The sequence below is a fragment of the Pangasianodon hypophthalmus genome, chromosome 14, assembly GCF_027358585.1.
Source record: "Pangasianodon hypophthalmus isolate fPanHyp1 chromosome 14, fPanHyp1.pri, whole genome shotgun sequence".
NCBI classification, from domain to species: domain Eukaryota; kingdom Metazoa; phylum Chordata; class Actinopteri; order Siluriformes; family Pangasiidae; genus Pangasianodon; species Pangasianodon hypophthalmus.
In genome coordinates this window covers 24,317,775-24,338,615 of record NC_069723.1, presented here as the reverse complement: position 1 = coordinate 24,338,615, position 20,841 = coordinate 24,317,775, and the positions used below count along the sequence as shown (strand labels likewise).

Below are 20,841 nucleotides of genomic sequence, written 5' to 3'. Positions count from 1 at the left end.
ACATTTATGGAAGGAGTCTCCAGTGTCAGTGCATTGTAACACTCAGAGTTAAAGCTGTAAATTTTTTTTTTGTCTTTGAAAGAATAAAGAGAGGCTGGTGAGGGAAAGACTGTTTATAGCTGCTATAACGTAAGCGAGAACAGGAACTAACTTGGATACGAATCATGACGTCATTTTATAATAAATAAATAAATAATTGTGATTGTAAAATTGCTGTGGTGTAAGAAGAATAAAACACTTGGGGACGTGTAATTATAAGAAAATAATTAACTTCGGGATGGTAACAGTAACAGGACAATAATAAAAGATTAAATTTAATTCCTTGATGACTCGTAAATATAAATTAATATAACTAATTAATTCATTATACACAGGTCACTATCACTCTTTATATTAATTTATATAATATAAATATAAATTAATATAACTCAGAGTGATAGTGACCTGTGCATAATGATACACCATCTTTAATATTTATTTAATAATGATGACATTAAAATTATGATAATCTGAGAGCCTCAGTTACAGTGAGTGATATTTCACTTATTCCTCATTATCAAGTGAAACACTTTCATCCAAACTAATTACAGATTAAATCGTTTAAAATGGAAATATCGAAAAATGTCACAAATATTTCTGTAATTTATGTATATTTATGAATACGATAATAAACAGATCAAACCTGAACATACTGAAAACGAAGCAGAGAAAGGTACAGATAAACTGATTAAGGCACTTATAATAAAGTCTTCCAGAAATGAATTTCAACAATTTTAACAATTTTATTAAGAATTTATTGAAATAAATCTGTATGTTCTCTATATTTCCAGCTTTATCCACCGGCATGACGAGGCGTTTTCCACAGAGCCGCTGAAGAACACGGGCCGAGGGCCGCCGCTGGGCTTCTACCACGTCCAGAACGTCAGTGTGTTTATTTTATTCTTTTTATTTACTCATTCTGTATCTTGGAACACTGTAATTCTTCTTCTTCTTCTGTTTACTATAGCATTTGCAAAATATTGGCGTTTCTGTGTATATGTGTTTGGGCGGTTGTTATTGCAGATCACGGTGGACGTGACTAAGTCGTTTGTGGAGTACATTAAGACTCAGCCCATAGTGTTCGAGGTGTTTGGACATTATCAGAAACAGCCGTTCCCTCCTCTGTGTAAAGACCTCATCAGGTGAGAACCCATCATCTGCAGAACGTTCTCTCTTCAGCAGTTCACACACTTTTATATATCAGTAATCTGTGCGCGTTATAATCCGGAGATCGCGGATCCCGAATCCCGACGACGTCACAGCCAGCCGTGGCCCAGAGTCTAAGAGAGCAAACCTGGCCGTGCTCTCTGGGTGGGAGGGGCATTCTCTCTCTCCCCTCACACTGACCAATCGTAGGCGTCTGTGAGCTCATGTATGAGGAAGAGGGCAGAGTGCACGTTCTGTGACGCAGCGTGAGCAGCAGCTCGAAAAGATGTGGTCATGTGTCTTATGGCTGGTGGGCGGGACTTAGAGCAAGACCAGTTTTGGGAGAAACTGTGAAAAATTTTAATATTAAATTTAATAGTAATAATGTGTGTGTGCGTGTGTGTGCGTGTGTGTGTGTGTGTGTTTTCAGTCCTCTGCGTCCATCGAGACGTCAGTTCCCTCGCGTCATGCCTTTATCCAAACCAGGCAAGTCTTACACACACACTTCATTCCACTTTCACACACACACACACACACACACACACTGCTTTTGTCCTGCTTTTCTTGTTATTTTGTCTTCTTCTTAAGCTTCTTCTTTTTGTTATTCTTTCTCTCCTCTTCTTCTTCTTCCTGGTTATTATGATTAGTAAAGCTGTGTGCTGTGTGTTTTCTCTCTCAGTTCCAGCGACTAAGCTGAGTGCGATGGCTCGCTCTTCGGCCGGTCCGTGTCACTGTAAATACGACCTGATGGTGTTCTTTGAGATCTGTGAGCTGGAGGCGAACGGCGAGTGAGTGTCATATGAACACACAGGTTTATGACTCTTTATCACACTGTGCATCTGTTCATCTGGATTTTTTTCTCTGTTTCTCAGTTATATCCCGGCCGTGGTCGATCACAGAGTGGGAATGCCCTGCCATGGAACGTTCCTGCTGCACCAGGTCTGCTTTACACACACACCGTTTCTGCCAAATATTCTGTACAAATTACAGAAATTAATAATAATAATAATAATAATAATAATAACAGGTATATTAAACTCATTAATAAATGAAATGATTTAATTAAATAATTAATTAATTATTCAGTTACATTTAATCATACATTTACAGAGCAACTTTTTACATCAAATGTAAAGGAAAAATTATATAATAAAAAATACACAAATATAGAATAAGGTGTTGAAAAGCAAAGATATTTATAAAATATACTAAATATAACAAGAAAGAGAGTTTAAAAAAACAACATTCCGTTCAAAATTCTCTGAAAAACATGGATTTGATTTTTTTTCATTCATCATTGTCCACATATTTAATTAAATAAAATATCAAATCTTTCCTACAGGGCATCCAGAGGAGAATCAGAGTGATTATAGCTCATGAGACAGGAAATGACATCGAATGGAGGGAAGTGAAGGAGCTCGTTATCGGTGAGTTTTAGTTGCTAAAGCGGCTCCACAAAAAAAACTGACAAAAAGCATGAAATTATTTTAATTTTCATAACAAATACTATATAATCCATAAACTGTAGTTATATTTTAATCTTTAATCTTCTTTAAAATATTTTTAAATTTGCGTTTACATTTATTGATATTAATCTGAGCACTAAGGGAGCTACTGAAATATTGATTTACTGTAAGATTTATTTCTTTATATATATTAAATTATCTTCAGGGCATCACTTAATCTCATCTTCACTTCTTTTAAACTCAGCAAATGTTTTCCCCCAAAGTTTATTTTTAAATTCCGCTCCATTTTTTCCCTTCAGGTCGAATCCGTAACACTCCCGAAGCTGACGAGACCATCATCGACCCCAACATCCTGTCCCTCAACATCCTCTCTTCCTCCTACATCAAACCTTCTTATGATGACAGGTACACACACACACACACACACACACACACACACACAATGCTGCAATGATGTTTAATGATCCCAGCTACTGCTATTACTCATTTTAATGAGATCATGTTTTCACATTTACTAAAAACTTTATAGTCTTTCAAAATGTTTAAAATCTTTTTCTATATTAAATAGCAAGTTTAGACATTAGAAAAAAAAATAATAACGCACAGAAGCACGTATCCTTTTACTAAGGTGCCAACATTTACGGTTTATTCATACGCAGCAAAATCCCCAGTGTCGAATTAACACCGTACAGTGTTTATGTGCGTGTGTTCACTTGGAAACAAATGAACGCTGAAGGTGTTAAATCGACACGCTGGGTGTTAATTCAATTCATCTGGGGATTTTGCTGTATATCATTTCCGATTTTTTGACCAGTTGCTATGGTGATACGAGAGACAAACTACAAAAAAAAAAAAAACAACGCCTTTCTGCTTTTTTCCAGAATCAAACATAAATAAAATTCCCCTGGAGGCAAAACTGATTCACTGAAGGGGAAAGGACTGCTAGTGTTTACTTTCACTTCATGCTGATTTTATCTAGGTGAACTTTGACCTGTGAATTCCCAAGCCTCGGGTTTTGTGAGCCAGTAGCAAGCAGGCAGGCGGGACTGTAGTGTCCTTGTTCGGTAAAAAGTAAATAATAAATGAGATGCTAATTATAACTCACACTGGACTTTTGACTCGCTGTTTTTTATTGTTGCTTGGCACACATCTGAAAAAAAATCAGACATCTTGTCTCTTCCACTGAAATGGAATCGTGACTGCAGATGAAGATTAGCTAAATGCTAACTCTGCTACAAAGCATCTTTTCTCATTGGAGATGTTTTTTTGTAATTGGTCCCTGACTAATAAACTTAATCTTAAATACGCTAACATTTTTATGGTAAAATTCGGTTTGCCTGCTAGGATTTCCTTGTTAGCAATGTTGGCATCTCTGCAAATTTTATGATTCTAAAGAATTGTAAAAAATAAAATAAAAAAAAAGCAAATTTGAAAATGTGGCCACGCCCATTCCCTGATTGTGAGTTTTTATATACTGAAGCCACTGTACTTGGAACTGAGAAAAAAAAGAAAGAGTTCAGAGTATAATCGATTACAAGCCTGTGATTTGTAATTTGTAATTTGCATATTGAAACCTGATTGGATGTTATGTTTTATGATGCAATAACACTTCACATTTCACACATTCAACACTTTCTCTGTGTTCCACTCTCAAATTCATTTCCGCTGAACGGATTTTAAATAAATAAAAAACACATTTGATGAAGTTTAGGTGGCTTTACCACACCTCTAGCGATCTGACTCGTAAATTAACTATAAGTTACAGGTAAATGTAACTGATTTTCACTGCACTCTAACTGTCTAACTTTCCTCTTGCTGTACATCCTCTTAGCGTTTCCTTGGGAGTTGACCATAGGTACTGTCTTTATTTTTCCCTTTTCCATGTTGTAATTCTAGGCATGTGCTGATAATCACTTCCACCAGGATACACCCTACTGCATGCATGAGATGCTTTAAGATGAAGTAGACTGCATTTTTCTGTAGTGTTTGTGCTTCTGAGATTAAATCTGTCCCACTGGAAGGCAGCACGAGGAAAGAACTCTTCTAAGATGTCTTATTTTGGACACATTTTTTGATGTTCATCTTATTTCCTTTGCGAAGAGTCTCATAATTCAACAGCAGATAAAACATTCACTCTGAATAACACCATCTTTTCACTGCTTCTGACACACGACCGGATGTCATTCGTGTGTAACATTCTGTAGAGTCGCACTTTTTTTTTTTTTTTTGCTCGACACTGTGGATGTGATTAGGCAAACATGTGACTGGAAGTTTCAATCGAAAATTATGAAAAAACATATGAAAAATTGTTACCAGTTTTGTTTTCCTAATTTATCCACATTTACCTGATAGTCAAACCGAGTAATAAGTTCTTCAGAGCTTTCTTTTTTTCTCTTAGCTAGCTGATGTTAGCTAGTTAGCATTACAGCAGTGCATAGTAGCTTAGGTTTTCCACAACTAGCTAGCTGGCTAACTACATATAAGTCAGACGTGTATTTTATATCTGTCAGAAATATGCACAGGCAGTAAATTGTCAACATTTTTTTACTTTAATTTCTATATTTTATGTAGCTTAAAGGTTTGAATAAGTTTCTGCTTATGGATGACCGGGGACAGTGACTTGGTGTAAACAAAATGTAAACATAATCAGTGTCAAGTGAAAGTCAAAAATTTGCTAGAAGTCACCAGATAGACTAATTTTGCATATTCATGACCATCATTTATCATAGTATCATCACGATCATTAAAAAGTATCGAAGAAAATTTTCTGAAGACACTGTGATGTGAGCCAGAGAGCCGTAGCAAGACAGGACAGTTGCTCACAACTGCTCTTTTTTAAAAAAGATAAAATCTGGAAAGTTTTTAAAAAGTTGCCAAATCTAGCAAATTGCCAACAAACGCAAAATAACAGCCACTAGGGGGCGACTTCCATTGTATCCACAGGTCATGTACAGTGAAACCACAGCATAACAATTCATTTTTACTTTTATTACTCATGCATTATTGTAATAATGTTTTTTTCAGCATTGTACCGTGATAATTATGTAATGATCCTGATGTGAAAGTTTAATCGGAACACGTTTACACTACAAGACCACGCTCATCTCATTTACGAATTTTCACTTGTTCTTCTTTCCTGTTGCGATGGCCTGCAGGACGTTTTATCGGTTCGAGGCGGCGTGGGACAGCTCCATGCACAACTCCCTGCTCCTGAACCGCGTCACGCCGTACGGAGAGAAAATCTACATCACGCTCTCAGCGTACCTCGCGGTAAAACACACTTCTCTTAAAGTGCAGTTTCCAGCCATAACATTTAGACTGTCACCTTTAAAGGCGTAAATGTGAAGTAGAACGTTTCTCATGTGTACGTTAGGGAAACAATGTAACACAAATTGTGGTTATAGCTAGCACTATAGCCAGCAATATAACTAACTGTGTGACTAGCAGTGGGAGACGTAGCAAAAACACACCATAGGACCACCATAGGTTCAGAGATTTATATTTTTCATTTATAAAAATTAAAGTATTTCACAAAGAAAAATGGAGAAAGTAAAAAAATTGGTACAAAAACAGTTTTAATGTTCAGTCAGTTACTTTTTTCAGTCAGTAACAGAATTATTAAAGCACAAACACCTGATGATAATGACTTAGCAAAGTTTATTTTATCACAATATCATATCAATATCAACATCATATCGTCATATCGCCCAGAGTAATATCTGAGAACACAACCCTGTAATTTGCATACTGCAACCTGATTGGCTGTTATATTTTATGATGCAGTAACACGTCAGATTCAATATGAACTCAGAATTTCTAATGGGCTTTGGTGACTTTTTTTGTATTTTAACACACTGCACACTCAAATTTCCTCTGAAAGGATTATAATAATAATAATTTACATAATTGTAACCTGATTGGCTGTTGTGTTTTATGACGCAATAACACATCACATTCAAACTTTAACACAGATTTTCTAAAGAGATGCTCAGCTGCAGTGACCTCTTTATTTTGACCATCTGTACACTAATAATAAAATTCTAATTTGAATAATTTGCATATTGCAACATGATTGGCTGTAATAATTTTCTATTTAGTTTCCAGAATCATCTCATTATGGATTTTGAGATTTTAAAAACTTCCCTTTTTTAAAAAAAAGTAAATACACCTCAGTTGTGAAATGTAGCCAGTTATTTACAGACATATTTCCAGTGAGCATCAGCATTAAAGAACTCTTTCACAAACTTTAACTGTAAAATAAACACACTTGTTGTTGCTAGTCCTGATGGACAGATCACTGCTTTAGTAGTCTGCATGTTTTCCTTTCAGACTGAGTTTTCTTCTCTCGAGCTGCTGAATAATTTGCAGATTATTTTATTTCAACTCCTCAGATGGAGAACTGCACCCAGCCCACGGTCATCACCAAAGACTTCTGCATGGTGTTCTACTCGAGAGACGCGAAGCTTCCTGCGTCACGCTCCATCCGTAACCTGTTCAGCACCGGAGCTCTCAGGCCCTTAGAGAGGTGAGAACCGCCCTCGCTGAGCCTGTCTGAAAATCTCTTCTTTAAAAAAAAGAAATTAATGAAAGTAAACTCCTTTATTTCTAAATCAGCGTATGATTCGAGAACGTGTAGTGAACCTGCGAGAGTCAGCCAACGTTCTGTAATGTAAAACATGTAAATCATGTAACTGCAGCACAGCTTGTGTGGAATTTATTTTTATTAGTACGTTTACTTAATGTTAGCATCGGTTACCTTACCAACAATTTACTGTAGCATGCTAGTTAACGTCCGTTCCCACCTTCCATACTCCTGTCCTGCACCATCCCATCTGTCCCGTTTCGTTCTTCATTTTCCTTTTATAGTCAGTGGTCTTATCTGTAACTAACCCTAAACTGTGATCAGTGATGACATCAATCCTCTGATTATTTGCGTAATTGTTTTTTTTTTCAGTAATCGTGTGACTGGAGTGTATGAGCTCAGTCTGTGCCATCTTGCAGATGTCGGAAGTCCAGGTAATAAAAATTTATTGTGATTCAAACGAAGAAATTTTTGTGTTCTTATGACTAAATGCAATAGAGGAAGGAAGAACAACACATAACACATACGCAGATGAATGTGTGCCGCTGTTCTAGTAAAATACTGATTATTTTCCTAGAACTGCATGTAGTGAAGATTTTTTATTCCTCTTATACCACAGCAACAGTGATGACCAATGATTGCAGTTTTTTAATTTATTAAAGAACAACATTCATTTGTTTTATTGCTTTATAGTTGCATTTAATGTTATGGAACGTCTTCTTGTCACTTCCGTTATAGCAGATATAAACGGTCGTCCCCTCACCAGCCTCTCTTTCTTCTCTCTCTTGAAGTTAATAAGAAAAAAATTTGCAGCTTGTTACAGTATGAAGCGTAAATTCCTCGGAAAGCTTAAAGTTACAGCTTTACCTCTGACTGTTACAAAGCGCTGACACTGGAGACTCCTTCCATAAATGTTAAAACAAAGAAAACTTCAACATATCAACGATTACGCATGTTTTTTTAAAATCTGTTTATTATCAGTGGAGCGTCTGCTGTACACGTCCCTGTGAATCAGCTGTTACTATAGAAACGATAACGCAGTAGAACGAGTGCATTAATATAAACCTGCACTACTGTCAGAGCTGCTGTTATAGAAAACTAATCACCACCTTCTGACCCATCAGAATCTGCGTGTGTGTGTGTGTGTGAGCAGGAATGCAGAGGAGGCGTCGGCGTGTGTTGGACACCTCGGTGGCGTATGTTCGCGGTGAGGAGAACCTCGCTGGGTGGAGGCCTCGCAGTGACAGTCTCATCCTGGATCATCAGTGGGAGTTGGAGAAGCTCAGTCTCCTGCAGGAGGTATGGAGTTCAGAGATCAGGACGTTCCTGCACACGTTCCTGACTCCATTTTTGTGACATGGTGGCTCTGAATACCAGACTACAAAATGATTCATTAGGCAGTTAGCTGTAGTCATCATACCCAAAACACTCGGACTAACTTTTTATCAAAGCATCTTGTTTTTTTTCATTCAAGTTCAAGCCTCAGCATCACCCAGTTGCTGCTGTTGGGCCCTTGAGCAAGGCCCTTAACCGTATCTGCTGCAGGGGCGCCGTATCATGGCTGACCCTACGCTCTGACCCCAGCTTCCTAACAAGCCGGGATATGCAAAAAAGAAATTTCACAGTGTTGTAATGTGTATGTCGAAAAATAAAGGCTTCTTCTTCTTCTTCAAAAATATATATTGTGTAGTGTAACATATGCAGCTTTGGGGAGAAAAAAGCAGTTTATTTCAAGCTCCACCATTATAGATTATAACATCACTATATTATTAGGTCACTTGCGATATGCTTCAGGATGTTTAAAGCAGGATGGCCTACTTTTTAAAAAGGAAAAAACAGTGATGAGAAATTGCTAAATATTTAAAAAGCAGTCAAACCAGACTGATTAAAGAGGCATGTAAACGTACATGTGCAGCAATGTGACATTATCGAGCTAAATTTAAAACCAAAGATCTAAGGCTAGCTAGCTAAATTCCTCCACACAGATGACAGATTTAACATTGTGTAGCTAAATTTAACCATAGGGACAAGAGATTTGACATCTCGCTAAATTTAAGAACAGAGATGACACATTTTCAATTATCTAGCTAAATCTATCCACAGATTTAATGGTATCTAGTGAAATGTAATCATATGGATGACCGATTTGACATAATCTAGCTAAATTTACCCATAGGACTGAAACTTTTAAGCTGACCTAGCTAAGTTTCACCATAGCAACAACGAATTCAACATCATCTAGCTAAATTTCACCACAGACATGACAGTTTTTGCATGATGTATCTAAATTAACATGTAGAGTTGAAGGGTTTAAGATTAGGTGGGTATATAAATTTTAGCACCGAAACGTCATCTAGCTAAATGTAATTATAGATTTGTCATTATCTGGCTAGATTTACCCATAGGGCTGGAAATGTAAGGTTAGCTAGCTAAATTTAACCATAGAGACAACATTTTCATGTTATGTTTAACCATTTTCATGTTATGTAGCTACATGTAACCAAAAATACACCAGATTGAACAATATCTTAATATAACCATAGGAAATTCAGATATAATGTTAGCTAGCTATATTTAACAATGGTGCTGACTAACATTAGCTAGTCATTTTTAAAGCCTACAGTAACTGATGCATGGATTTGTGTGTGTGTGTGTGTGTGTAGGTGGAGAAGACGAGACACTACCTGCTGTTGAGAGAGAAACTGGAAGCGTCTGTGCTGCTGAGTCAGGAGTCTCTGTGCAGTAAAGACCTGATGGAGTTGCCTAAATCCCTAAGCCCCAATCTGGCAGGCAGCCCCATTCTGGATGGATCCAATGAGAGACAGAGGGAGCTGGCTGCCAAGGTGACCACTGATTCCCTCCAAATTATCTGTTTATTCACACTGATCGACAGATTTGATGTTTTCTGGCCAAATTTAATTGCAGGGCTGAAAAATTTATGGTTAAATAGCTAAATCTAAACCTAAAGAGACATCAGATTTAATGTTTCCTAGCTAAATTTAACTACAGAGTTGACAGATTTGACATTATCTGGCTAAATTTATTCAGAAGGCTGAAAGATTTAAGGTTAGATACCTAAATCTAACTAAAGAGATATCAGATTTAATGTTTCCTAGCTAAACGTAAGCACAGAGTTGACAGATTTGACATTATATGGATAAATTTACCCATTAGGCTGAAGGATTTAAGGTTAGCTAGCTAAATTTAACCAAAGAGACATCAGATTTAATGTTAGCTAGCTAACTTTAACCAAAGAGACATCAGATTTAATGTTAGCTAGCTAAATTTAACCATAGAAAGAATAGATTTTATGTTATCTAGCTAACTTTAACCAAAGAAACATCATATTTTAATGTTTTCCAGGTAAATATGACCAAAAAGACATCAGATTTAATGTTTATTATGTTAAATTTATCCACAGGGATTACCGATTTGATGTGATCTAGCCAAATCTAACCTTGGGTCTGAATAGTTTTAGGATAAATTTGAACATAGACACAACATTTTAGTGCTTTCTAGCTAAATTTAGTCATCGGAACAGATTATTTAAGTTATTTAGGTAAATAAAACCACAGTAACTGCAAATCTAATGCTAGATAGATAAAATTAACCACACAGATGACAGATTTGACATCAGATTGCTAATGAGATCTAATGAGATCTAATGTTAATGACCTACATTCAACAAAAATGGTAACAGAGTTAGTGTTATTTAGATATAATTTAACTAAATGGATGGCAGATTTAACATTTTCTGGCTATATTGAACTAGGAGATGTCAGATATCACATCATCTAGCTATGTGTAACCATAGAAACAGCAGATTTACTGTGATCTAGCTAAATCTAACCATATAGAAGAGTTAGCTAGCTAAACTCAATAATAAGGATTCAATTAGCTAGCTAAATTTAACCATTGCTAAAATAGTATCTTGCTGAGGGGTAGTAAAGGTATTTTGAAAGATTTTTGAAATGATAACATTACTGCATTACATATAGCCCGTGCCTAGAGTGTTTTATTCACACAAAGAATTCATGTTACAAAATTTTGCACACATGTAAAGGTGTAAATTAACATTTAGTAATTTTTAAAAAGCTGGTACTTGTGGTCTAATGGCAACGCTCTTCCTCTGGTCCTCAGTGCCTGCGACTGCTCATGCACACCTTTGACAGGCAGTACAGCCAGGTGAGCAGCAGTGCCAGTGAGAGCAAGGTGAGCCTTTACCACCTCGGTTCCCCATCCGCGGGCCTCACCTCTTCCCTCCTTTCATTCAGACTGGCCCTCTGTCTGCTCTGCCTCTCTACTTCATGAAGAGAGCGCGATCATACAGCTCATCTACCTCTGCCTCATTTACAGACTAGTCTCAAGCTAGCTCTAGCTATTTCTGCCTTTTTAAATGAGGTAGTTATAAATCTAGAGCAGTCAGAAACCTATATTAATAAACCAGCTCTATCGGCTTTCCCTCATTTAGAATGCGCAGTCATAAATCTGCTTTACCTCATTGTCAGATAAAGCCAACATAAATACACTCCATACCTCTACCTTATTTACATTAAGATGTCCTAAATCTAGAGCAGTCATTAATCGGCTCTACCTCATTTAAATAGAGTGGTCATAAATCTGTTCTACCTCATTTAAATAGACTGATCAAAAATCTGCTCTACTTCATTTAAATAAAGTGGTCAAAAATCTGCTCTGCTTTATTTAGATAGAGTGGTCAGAAAAACCCTCCTGTAACTCATTTAGATAGATCAGTCAAAAGTCTGCTCTGCTTCATTTAGATAGAGGGATTATAAATCTGCTCTACCTCATTTAGACAGAGTGGTCAAGAACCCCTGCTCTACCTCTTTTAGATAGAGCAGTAAAAAACTGCTCTACGTTAATTAGGTACAGTGATACTAAATCTGACCTGCTTCATTTAGATAGAGAGGTCAAAAAAACTGCTCTACCTCATTTAGGTAGAGTGGTCAAAAAATGCTCTACCTTATTTAGATAGAGTGGTCAAAAAACTGGTCTACCTCATTTAAATAGAGCGGTCAAAAACTGCTCTACCTCATTTAGATAGAGTGGTCAAAAACTGCTCTACCTCATTTAGATAGAGCGGTCAAAAACTGCTCTACCTCATTTAAATAGAGCGGTCAAAAACTGCTCTACCTCATTTAGATAGAGTGGTCAAAAACTGCTCTACCTCATTTAGATAGAGTGGTCAAAAAACTGCTCTACCTCATTTAGATAGAGTGGTCAAAAAACTGCTCTACCTCATTTAGATAGAGTGGTCAAAAAACTGCTCTACCTCATTTAGATAGAGTGGTCAAAAACTGCTCTACTTCATTTAGATAGAGCGGTAAAAAACTGCTCTACCTCATTTAAATAGAGTGGTAAAAAACCCTGCTCTACCTCATTTAGGTAGAGCCATCATAAATCTCCTCTAACTCGTTTAGAGAAAGTAGTCATAAGTCTAAAGCAGTTATAAGTTTCTGCTTCATTTAGATAGAACAATATATAAAGGTGCTCCTCTTCCTCTTCTCCTCTGGTGGTCGAAATCTACATTTTTAGCTAATGTACATAGAGCAGTCAATGTTCTTCTCTGCATACTGTAACGTTTAAAAAGATTAGTTTTAAATTAGCTTAGCTCATTATTCATACGTTACCTCATTTAGATAGAGCAGTCATAAATCCATTCTATATTTATACTTCATTTAGATAAAATTCATAAATCTGCTCTATATTCATACCTTATTTAATATTTATGATATTAGAGTGGTCCTAAACCAACTAGAGTAGTAAACTTGTTCTGTCTTATACGGATAGAGCGGTTAGAAATCTTCTGGACAGAGACTTCTTTTGGACAGAGCTGTTCAGATTTGCTCTATTTCTTTAATCCATGTGTTCATTTCAAATGAAATGACAACGTGCTGCCTCGCCACTTTCATTTCCTCCTCCACTGTACTCCTTCCATCCTTTAGTTGATAAGCCTGAGCGCTTGCTGAATGCTAGTCCTGGCCTGTCATGATTTCTGCTGTGGTGGCTTTGAGTAAGCTCGAATGTGTGAACTGAAAATATCTGATTATTGACGACGTGGTGTTCCTCTGCTTATGTAGCTTTCAGAGATGTCGGAGTCTCTGCTGAGAGACACTTCCTCCTCTGCTCTGAGCTCACTCACTCCATCCACGACCTGTCCTTCTCTGGTGGACGGTCACTATGGAAACCTCGACCTCAGGTCAGTTTCTTTCTTTTATGCTATTTTTATGGTTTCTTTTGTTTTATATATGTGTGTATTTTGCTATAGATCCATTTGTGATTTTATTGTATGGCACCTCCGTCCTCAACCTTGGCAGAACACAAAAATATGAGTGTGTGTGTGTGTGTGTGTGTGTGTGATACAGTGGTGCAGAGACTCACTCTGGTGCCTCCAGTCCAGATTTGGACCCTTTCAGTCCTGAGGAGAGGAAACCTCGAACCTGCACCTTCGTCCCCAACATCCAGGAGATCCGTGTCAGGTATTCACACAGACCCGGAAACACATTATGACTCTCCTTAACAAAAAAAAACAACACACACACACACACACACACACACAAATAAACGTAAAATACAATATTGCAGATGCAAATATGACATTTAAATATCGTGAACAACGTTATGCATAACTAATGCACATGCTGTGGCAATGACATGAAATGTGATTTGTTGTTGTTGTTGTTGTTGTTGTTGTTGTTGTTTTGGCTCCTGCAGCCCCATAGTGTCTAAGAAAGGCTACCTGCATTTCCTGGAGCCCCACACCAGCGGCTGGGTGAAGCGTTATGTGGTGGTGCGGCGTCCGTACGTCTATCTGTACCGCAGTGAGAGAGACAGCGTGGAGAGAGCCGTCATTAACCTGTCCTCCGCCCAGGTGGAGTACAGCGAGGAGCAGCACGGCCTCCTGAGGGTGAGACTGTCTTACATCCAACCATCTGCTGTCTGTCTTTATCTGTATATACTGTACTGTGCAAAAGTCTTAGGTACTCTATTTTTTTTTTGTACAAACTTTGTTATAGATGTTTATTTTCTGACTTCTACATTATTGATTCAGTACAAAAACATTTTAGATTCCAAACATTAGTTTTCCAGCACAGAATGAAACGTTACAGAAAAATGTTTGTATGTCAGTAAAGAAAGCAGCAGATTCCATAAGAGACACTTTTCAGATAAAAACATAATGAAGGCTGCTGGGTTTCGCTGCAGAAATAAGAAGCGAGTCGACAGTCAAAGTCTCCAGAAGAACTGTGGCTGCTTCTGCAAGATGCTCAGTAACACTTCCAGCTCATTTCCTTATAAAACTGCACACACTGCACCTCAGATACTGCTTTATTTATTTAAAGCGAAGGATCGTCACATTAAATATTGACTTTGTTTCATTTATTACTGTTTACTGCTCTTTATAGGATTTTTTAAAATGTAGAAACATTTAATTTCATTATTTTTGAAGGCATCTTTACTCTACAGCATTTTTTTGCATGTGCCTAAGACTTTCGCACAGAACTGTATGTCTGTCATAATGCCTCATGCTAGTTAAAGATTTCATTTACAATTAAATATAATCCTCCTATCTATCTTCCTATTTATCTGTCTGTCTGTCATCATGTCTGTCTGTCTCTCTGTATGTATCTCTGTCTGTTGTTCTGCATATCTATCCTAGCTTTATGTCTTTCTGTGTGTGTGTTTGTATATTTATCTCTATATCTGTGTCTTTCAGTCTGTCTGTCTGTCCATTAGTATATCTGTATGTTTATTTATTATTCTGTCTGTCTGTCTATGTGTCTTTGTATCTGCTTGTCTGTTTATTGATATGTCTGTCACTAATTCTGGCTACCGCTCTATATCTGTATATTGGTCTAGCTATGCTTTTACTTACACGTCTGTCTATTGTTCTGTCTATCTGTCTGTCTTGTAAATCTTTCAGTCTGTCATTGCATCTGTCTCACTCTCTCTATGTGTTTATTGTATTGTCTCTCTGTGATGTCACTAACGTTCTTCATAGACATTTTATAATATTTAATATTTCATGGCAGCTTTATCATAACAGAGTTACTGAATCCGAACCCCCGGTGTGTTATGTGTTTAATTTTCTCTCTGCAGACCCCGAATGCGTTTGCGGTGGTCACTGAGCATCGTGGAATCCTCCTGCAGGCCAGCAACGATAAAGAAATGCACGACTGGCTCTACGCCTTCAACCCACTGCTGGCTGGAACCATCAGGTAGAACCGCACTCTCAGTGGGTCTCAGTCATTTCTTTATTTCCAGCTCCACAGTGGGGAAAACTTTGGCCTGTTGTTGGGAAATAGTTGAAATAAGCACAGCATTCGATGACAATATTTTTTTAAAAAATCGTTTATTCACATTATAACTCCCAAAAGCTTATATGTTTTGCTGACTTTTGTTTTTTAATACCAGTTTTTCCCGTCCAGCTGTAAAATTCTACACAAAAAACACGTAACGTTCTGTTCTGGACTGGGCATGGGAAAAAAACGAAAGAAAGTCACGCAATGGAAAAACAATAGACACTGACGTTAGTTAACTGAACAACCTCTAGGTGGTGCTGATGTGCACAGTTGTGCTATTAGCTATCATTCGCATTCTGCTTTAAAAAAATCATAATCAATAACAGTAAATCTGCAAAAGGAGTCCAGAAAGGTTGAACTTTTTTAAGAAAAAAAGCAAAGAGGCCTAGAAAAGCCCACATTATATATAATTCTATATCGTAGAACATCGTTTCGTGTTTTAAGAGTATTTTAGTGAAATTTGTTTTAGTGGGCTTGGAATGCACTATAACGTTAGCACTACAGTAACAGTACACAGGCTCACACCTTCTGGAAGCTCTGATAAAGATACAGTTTTCCTGAACAGATTACATCTGGATGACGTGGAATTTCTGTCCTGCGTTAGATCAATTTTATTATCTGTCCTCTCCTCCTCAGGTCGAAACTCTCCAGGACGAAATCCGCACAGATGAGGATGTAAAGGAAATGTTGATGATCCTCCATCTGAGATTAAACGCAGAAACTCAACACACTCCTGTGGTGTAAATACTGGTGTGAAGATAACAATAGCCTGTGCCTGCCTGCCTCCCTCTCTACTGCCCCCTGCCTGTGTGTGTGAGAGTGTGTGAGTGTATGAGTGGGTGTGAATGTGTGTGTATGTCATTAGCAAAAGTCCTAAGTACTGTAACTCGCCGTAACCGCGTTAAAAATCCCGCTTGTTAGTGATAATTATGATAAAAAATCAGCACCATACGAAACGCCTCCGTTTTAAAATGTAAAGAGTTTAGCTGCTGTAAATGCGACACAATGCTGCATATATATATGTGTGTGTGTGTGTGTGTGTGTGTGTGTGCTTCTGTAGGTTAGATGTGAAGTGTTCCCTGAGCTTTCCCTGAGACGATAAAAAAGCGAGTTAATACCATCAGTGAGGGTTTTTTGGTGTTTGTTGTTTTGGTTACAGAAACAATTTAACCCAATAATCGTTCAAATACGGACAATATGAAAGAATAAATTTTAGGCCCTAGGTTTGTGATTACAGCTTTGGCAAATGTAATCCTCATTCCCTTGTTAAATACTTAAAAAAATATTCACTCAGTTTTTTATAGGATTTGTAATTAGGACACTAGCAATGTCTTTGCAACCCTCAGCAAAACTAACATGCACAATATAAACTGTGTTCCAAGCATAAGACCAGCATAATTATAAAAAAGTGGGCGGGGTTAGAATGAATATATTATCAGGAGGTAGTTTGGGCGTGGCTCTGATATCCCAATCAAAATTTCTCTCATTTCCTTTAAAAGTGTGCGACTGTGTGAATTCGTAATGGCGAGAGCTGTGAGGGGGAAAAACAAGACGAATTACAGAAAATCATCGTGTGTGAAGTCGTCTGTTTACAGTGAAGTGAGGAGACATTAACAGGACCCGTGTTCTTCAGCCCTATTCGGACGGGATTGGTTTCTCTGGGTGACATCTGTAATAAATGACATAAGAATAAATAAGTAAATAAAATAAATAAGTTACACATCTCCTCCATCATAAAACTCCCATGTCCAGGAGGCAAATAAATTAATGCGGGAGAAACGAGTTCAAGGTTGTTGTCTCTGCAAACCTGGATGATTGTGTCACATGTGGTCATGTGATCATGTTTATTTTTTGTCCTCATTTAACGTTAGATGATTAAGGAACTTACAGTGCAACAGCTGCTCATTTAATTATTTCTAATTAATATTGAAAAGCAGATAGTGTGTGATATTTTGGTATGTGGCAGAGTTATAGGATCCATATCGAGGAAGTCCAAAGCATTCGTCTTTTCATGATTCAGAAAGTGGACATAGGCAAAGTGACTAAATACAACAAGTAGCAGCGGTTAAACAACATCTGCCAGAAATTCACTGACAGGAATAAAATGATCAGATGACCACAGAAATGGTCAAAAAAAAACCCCAGAAGGTCATTTGGTGTGTAATTTTCTCAGGGGAAGAAGGAAAACACAGGGAGCAGCTGAAAATGATGGAGTTTCTAAAGATCCCCATGTCAGTGTAATCCTGTCTGAATAGGGCTTATGAGCAGCTGTTACTGGCGCAGATGTGCAAAAGATTGGATTGAAAAAAAAAAAAACAACACAACCAAATGAACAATATTCCGGTGATAAACCACTAAAGCACATCTCACTGGGTCAATGTGGAAATAGAGCCTGAATTTTTTGTTAACCTGCGTTTGTAAACGTTTTTTTTTTAACTGTTACTTCTCATTTAAAAAAAATCCTATAAAAATTATGAGTGCCAAAACTTTTGATAACTATTTAAGAAGGGAATGGGAAAAATGCAAGAATACAACTGGTATTGAAGAATCAGTGGAGTTATTGTAAAGCATTTATCAATACGAATAAGAAGATTTTAGTAACATTTTTTACTCACATTACTTAAAGTGTTTTATTTACTAAGCGTCATATGTTTATAACGTTATTTATCTACGTTTTCACGTTGCACTTCACATTGAAGATGAGTTCGGATCATTTTATTAAGCTTGATGTACTTTGTTTCTTCTAGAATTTTTTTTTTTAATTAATATGTTAAATTTGCACAGATGTGAAATCTGGACCTTTGGTGTTATTGATGTTATAGTTTTAATTTCAATCACTAAATTCGGTTAAATGTTAAAGCTATCCATGAGTGTTTGAAGGACACGGAGATATAGTGTGTGTATATCAGAGCACCTGAAAAAAAAAAGATGGTAAGATTATTAGAAATATATTTATTACATATTATATACAATATTATGATTGCTTATAAAATGCAACAAATTCGCTTTTCCAGATCCAGTTTCGGTTTTATAGTATTGAAATGAGAGACCAAAAATGTTTAAAAATCCCCCTGATGAAAAAAATGTAAGATTTCTATTGGGTTTATTGTGTTTCTGGTGGTGTGTAATGGAGGCTTAATGGAATTTGTCATTCCTAATGGTTCCTTATCTAATTTTATTCTCATACTAACCACAATGAAAGAGGTCCTGGTGGATTCTGGAGATATTTTAACCATTTGCTAAAGGAAGCCTTTAGGAATCTGATGGAAACCATTACGCCGATTCCCATCACATAATGGAAACCAATAGAGCTTTTCCAAATGGACTGGTTTTATGTGGAAGTGGATGAATTTGGACTATTTCTAGAGTTTAAAGTCTAGAAATGTAATCGTTCGTTTGTCTAAAACGTAGCTACACATCAGAGACGTGGTAGCGCAGGACGTCATTTGCGTTGACTGACATGTTGACTGAAGGAAAACCTGCTCGTGTCATGTTGGTGTTGGTGGGAGATGATCAGCCAGTCATTCGCCACCACTTCAGATGTGTTTTTGTGTGTTAGAACAGAGCCAGTCCTGAAGTGTCACTCACAATTTTTGTTTAAATGATACTAATTTTAGTAGTAATTTAATAGGAGGCAGTCATTTTCTCTGACAAAACCAGCACAGAACTCTCTGAACTGTGAATTTTCCTCTCCCAGTGTGCTAGTTACCTCTTTAAACAGGCTACTCATGAGCTAGCATTGTACCAAGCAAGCTAAAACCTGGGTCTAGCATTACAGAACTCATTTTCTTACCTAACATGGAGGATGTGATGTGACTGATCAGTAAATTCAATGATATTTTTTCCCTTTAATATCTAGAAGTTGTTAAAATGAACAGTGCTATGAGTTAGCATGAAATCTGCCTAGTGAATCTGGCTAGCATGCTAAATAAACAACACTTTCGCTCGCTTAAGAAGAACAATTTAGCAGTTATGGTGAGATATTTCATGTGTAACTATCCATGTACAAGTTTTTTTTTTATTATTACTGTTTTAAAAATGTATCTCGTGCATTTACACTCAAAACGTTTGCTAGATAATTGCTCTTCAGATCTGAGCTAGCTTGTTAGTTTATACTGTCTAGTCAGTTTTGATTATCAAATCCAATTTTTTTTTAGCACATAACTGACTGGAAAAGATGCTGCATGTGTCTGATTTTTGCCAAAGCACTAGCTAACGACTAGCTAATATTTCTGACTAGCCTGTTAGTTTTAATGAGCATTTTTTTAATCAATCGACTGTTCATGGTATATTATGGACTCAGATTGTAGCACTTATTTAGATTTTTAACCAAATACTGCCTTCTATTATGTAAAATCAGATGCTCTTCTTTAAATAAAGTGGTGTTTGACATCTTCATCTGGCTTTGTTATAATAAAAAAAAAAAAATGTGTGTTATAAAATGTGCCTTGGGCCAGCCAACCCACAGAGCACAAAAAAAAAACAAAAAAACCCACACACACACACTTGCCGGTTTTGCAGGTGGTTGAAATGTCTGTCACACTCCTATCAAGACTCTATGATGTGTGTATTGATATCAGTCAACTTCAGCATGATTGTTTTTTTAAATTGTATATTATAAAATAAGTCCAGTGAAAAATAGTGAGTGAAGGATTTCCAGGTTTGGAGGATTTAGAGGATTTGGAGGATTTCCAGGTTCGGAGGATTCCAGCGATGCGTCTCGGTGCTCAGCTCGAGTTTTGTTCGTCCCTTTCCTGTCTCTTTGCTAATTCTACGTATGTGACAGCATGCTGTATATAATTACTCACCTGCCTACAGTATATCAGTAGCATTTACACGATAATACTAGTTGTATTATTTTGGTCAAAAATGAAGACAGTAATGTCTACTCGAACCTTCTCCTTCTCCTCCATTTCATAAATTCATTCCTTCACCCATGGCAGAGTCTGCAGTGCATCTCCTGTAGCCGCGTCACCGTTTCATGCTGTGTATATAAACCACAACCGGCACACAGGTGTAACCTCTTTGTAATCTTCATGGATAAGCCGTAGTGTATTTAGTGCTCAAGAAGTGTTGGACTTGTGTCTTCTAATGTCTGTGGACACTTAACACTTTGTTGGACGTGAAATAAATGTGCAACACGCCATCACTCGTGTGTGTTTCCTTCTTTCTGTCTTTCTGGCTGAGTGAGAAATCACTTACAGTGAATTTTACACCATGTTATTATGTTCACATGAAGCCACTGAAGCGGCAGACGTTTTCTTTCACGTGCTCGGCTCACACATGA

General features: G+C 37.1%; 1 protein-coding gene across 7 annotated transcripts in view; it reads left to right on the top strand.

The window, feature by feature from the left end:
* kif1ab (kinesin family member 1Ab) overlaps nucleotides 1–20,700 on the top strand; it is a 59,572-nt gene extending 38,872 nt beyond the window's left edge. For 4 of the 7 annotated variants that reach the window (XM_053239593.1, XM_034310408.2, XM_026934992.3 and 1 more), the window contains 19 exons: nucleotides 831–921; nucleotides 1,063–1,181; nucleotides 1,616–1,671; nucleotides 1,865–1,973; nucleotides 2,058–2,124; nucleotides 2,528–2,612; nucleotides 2,951–3,056; nucleotides 4,483–4,506; nucleotides 5,807–5,921; nucleotides 7,043–7,176; nucleotides 7,606–7,667; nucleotides 8,387–8,532; nucleotides 9,897–10,076; nucleotides 11,374–11,445; nucleotides 13,335–13,453; nucleotides 13,620–13,733; nucleotides 13,969–14,161; nucleotides 15,352–15,470; nucleotides 16,191–20,700. In XM_053239593.1, the coding sequence (XP_053095568.1) occupies nucleotides 831–921; nucleotides 1,063–1,181; nucleotides 1,616–1,671; nucleotides 1,865–1,973; nucleotides 2,058–2,124; nucleotides 2,528–2,612; nucleotides 2,951–3,056; nucleotides 4,483–4,506; nucleotides 5,807–5,921; nucleotides 7,043–7,176; nucleotides 7,606–7,667; nucleotides 8,387–8,532; nucleotides 9,897–10,076; nucleotides 11,374–11,445; nucleotides 13,335–13,453; nucleotides 13,620–13,733; nucleotides 13,969–14,161; nucleotides 15,352–15,470; nucleotides 16,191–16,233 (1,954 nt within the window). In that variant the 3' untranslated portion in view covers nucleotides 16,234–20,700. The remainder of the gene's footprint in view (nucleotides 1–830; nucleotides 922–1,062; nucleotides 1,182–1,615; nucleotides 1,672–1,864; nucleotides 1,974–2,057; nucleotides 2,125–2,527; nucleotides 2,613–2,950; nucleotides 3,057–4,482; nucleotides 4,507–5,806; nucleotides 5,922–7,042; nucleotides 7,177–7,605; nucleotides 7,668–8,386; nucleotides 8,533–9,896; nucleotides 10,077–11,373; nucleotides 11,446–13,334; nucleotides 13,454–13,619; nucleotides 13,734–13,968; nucleotides 14,162–15,351; nucleotides 15,471–16,190) is intronic. The other 3 variants (XM_034310410.2, XM_026934993.3, XM_026934995.3) reach the window with 1 other exon arrangement.
* Nucleotides 20,701–20,841: the final 141 nt, after the last annotated feature.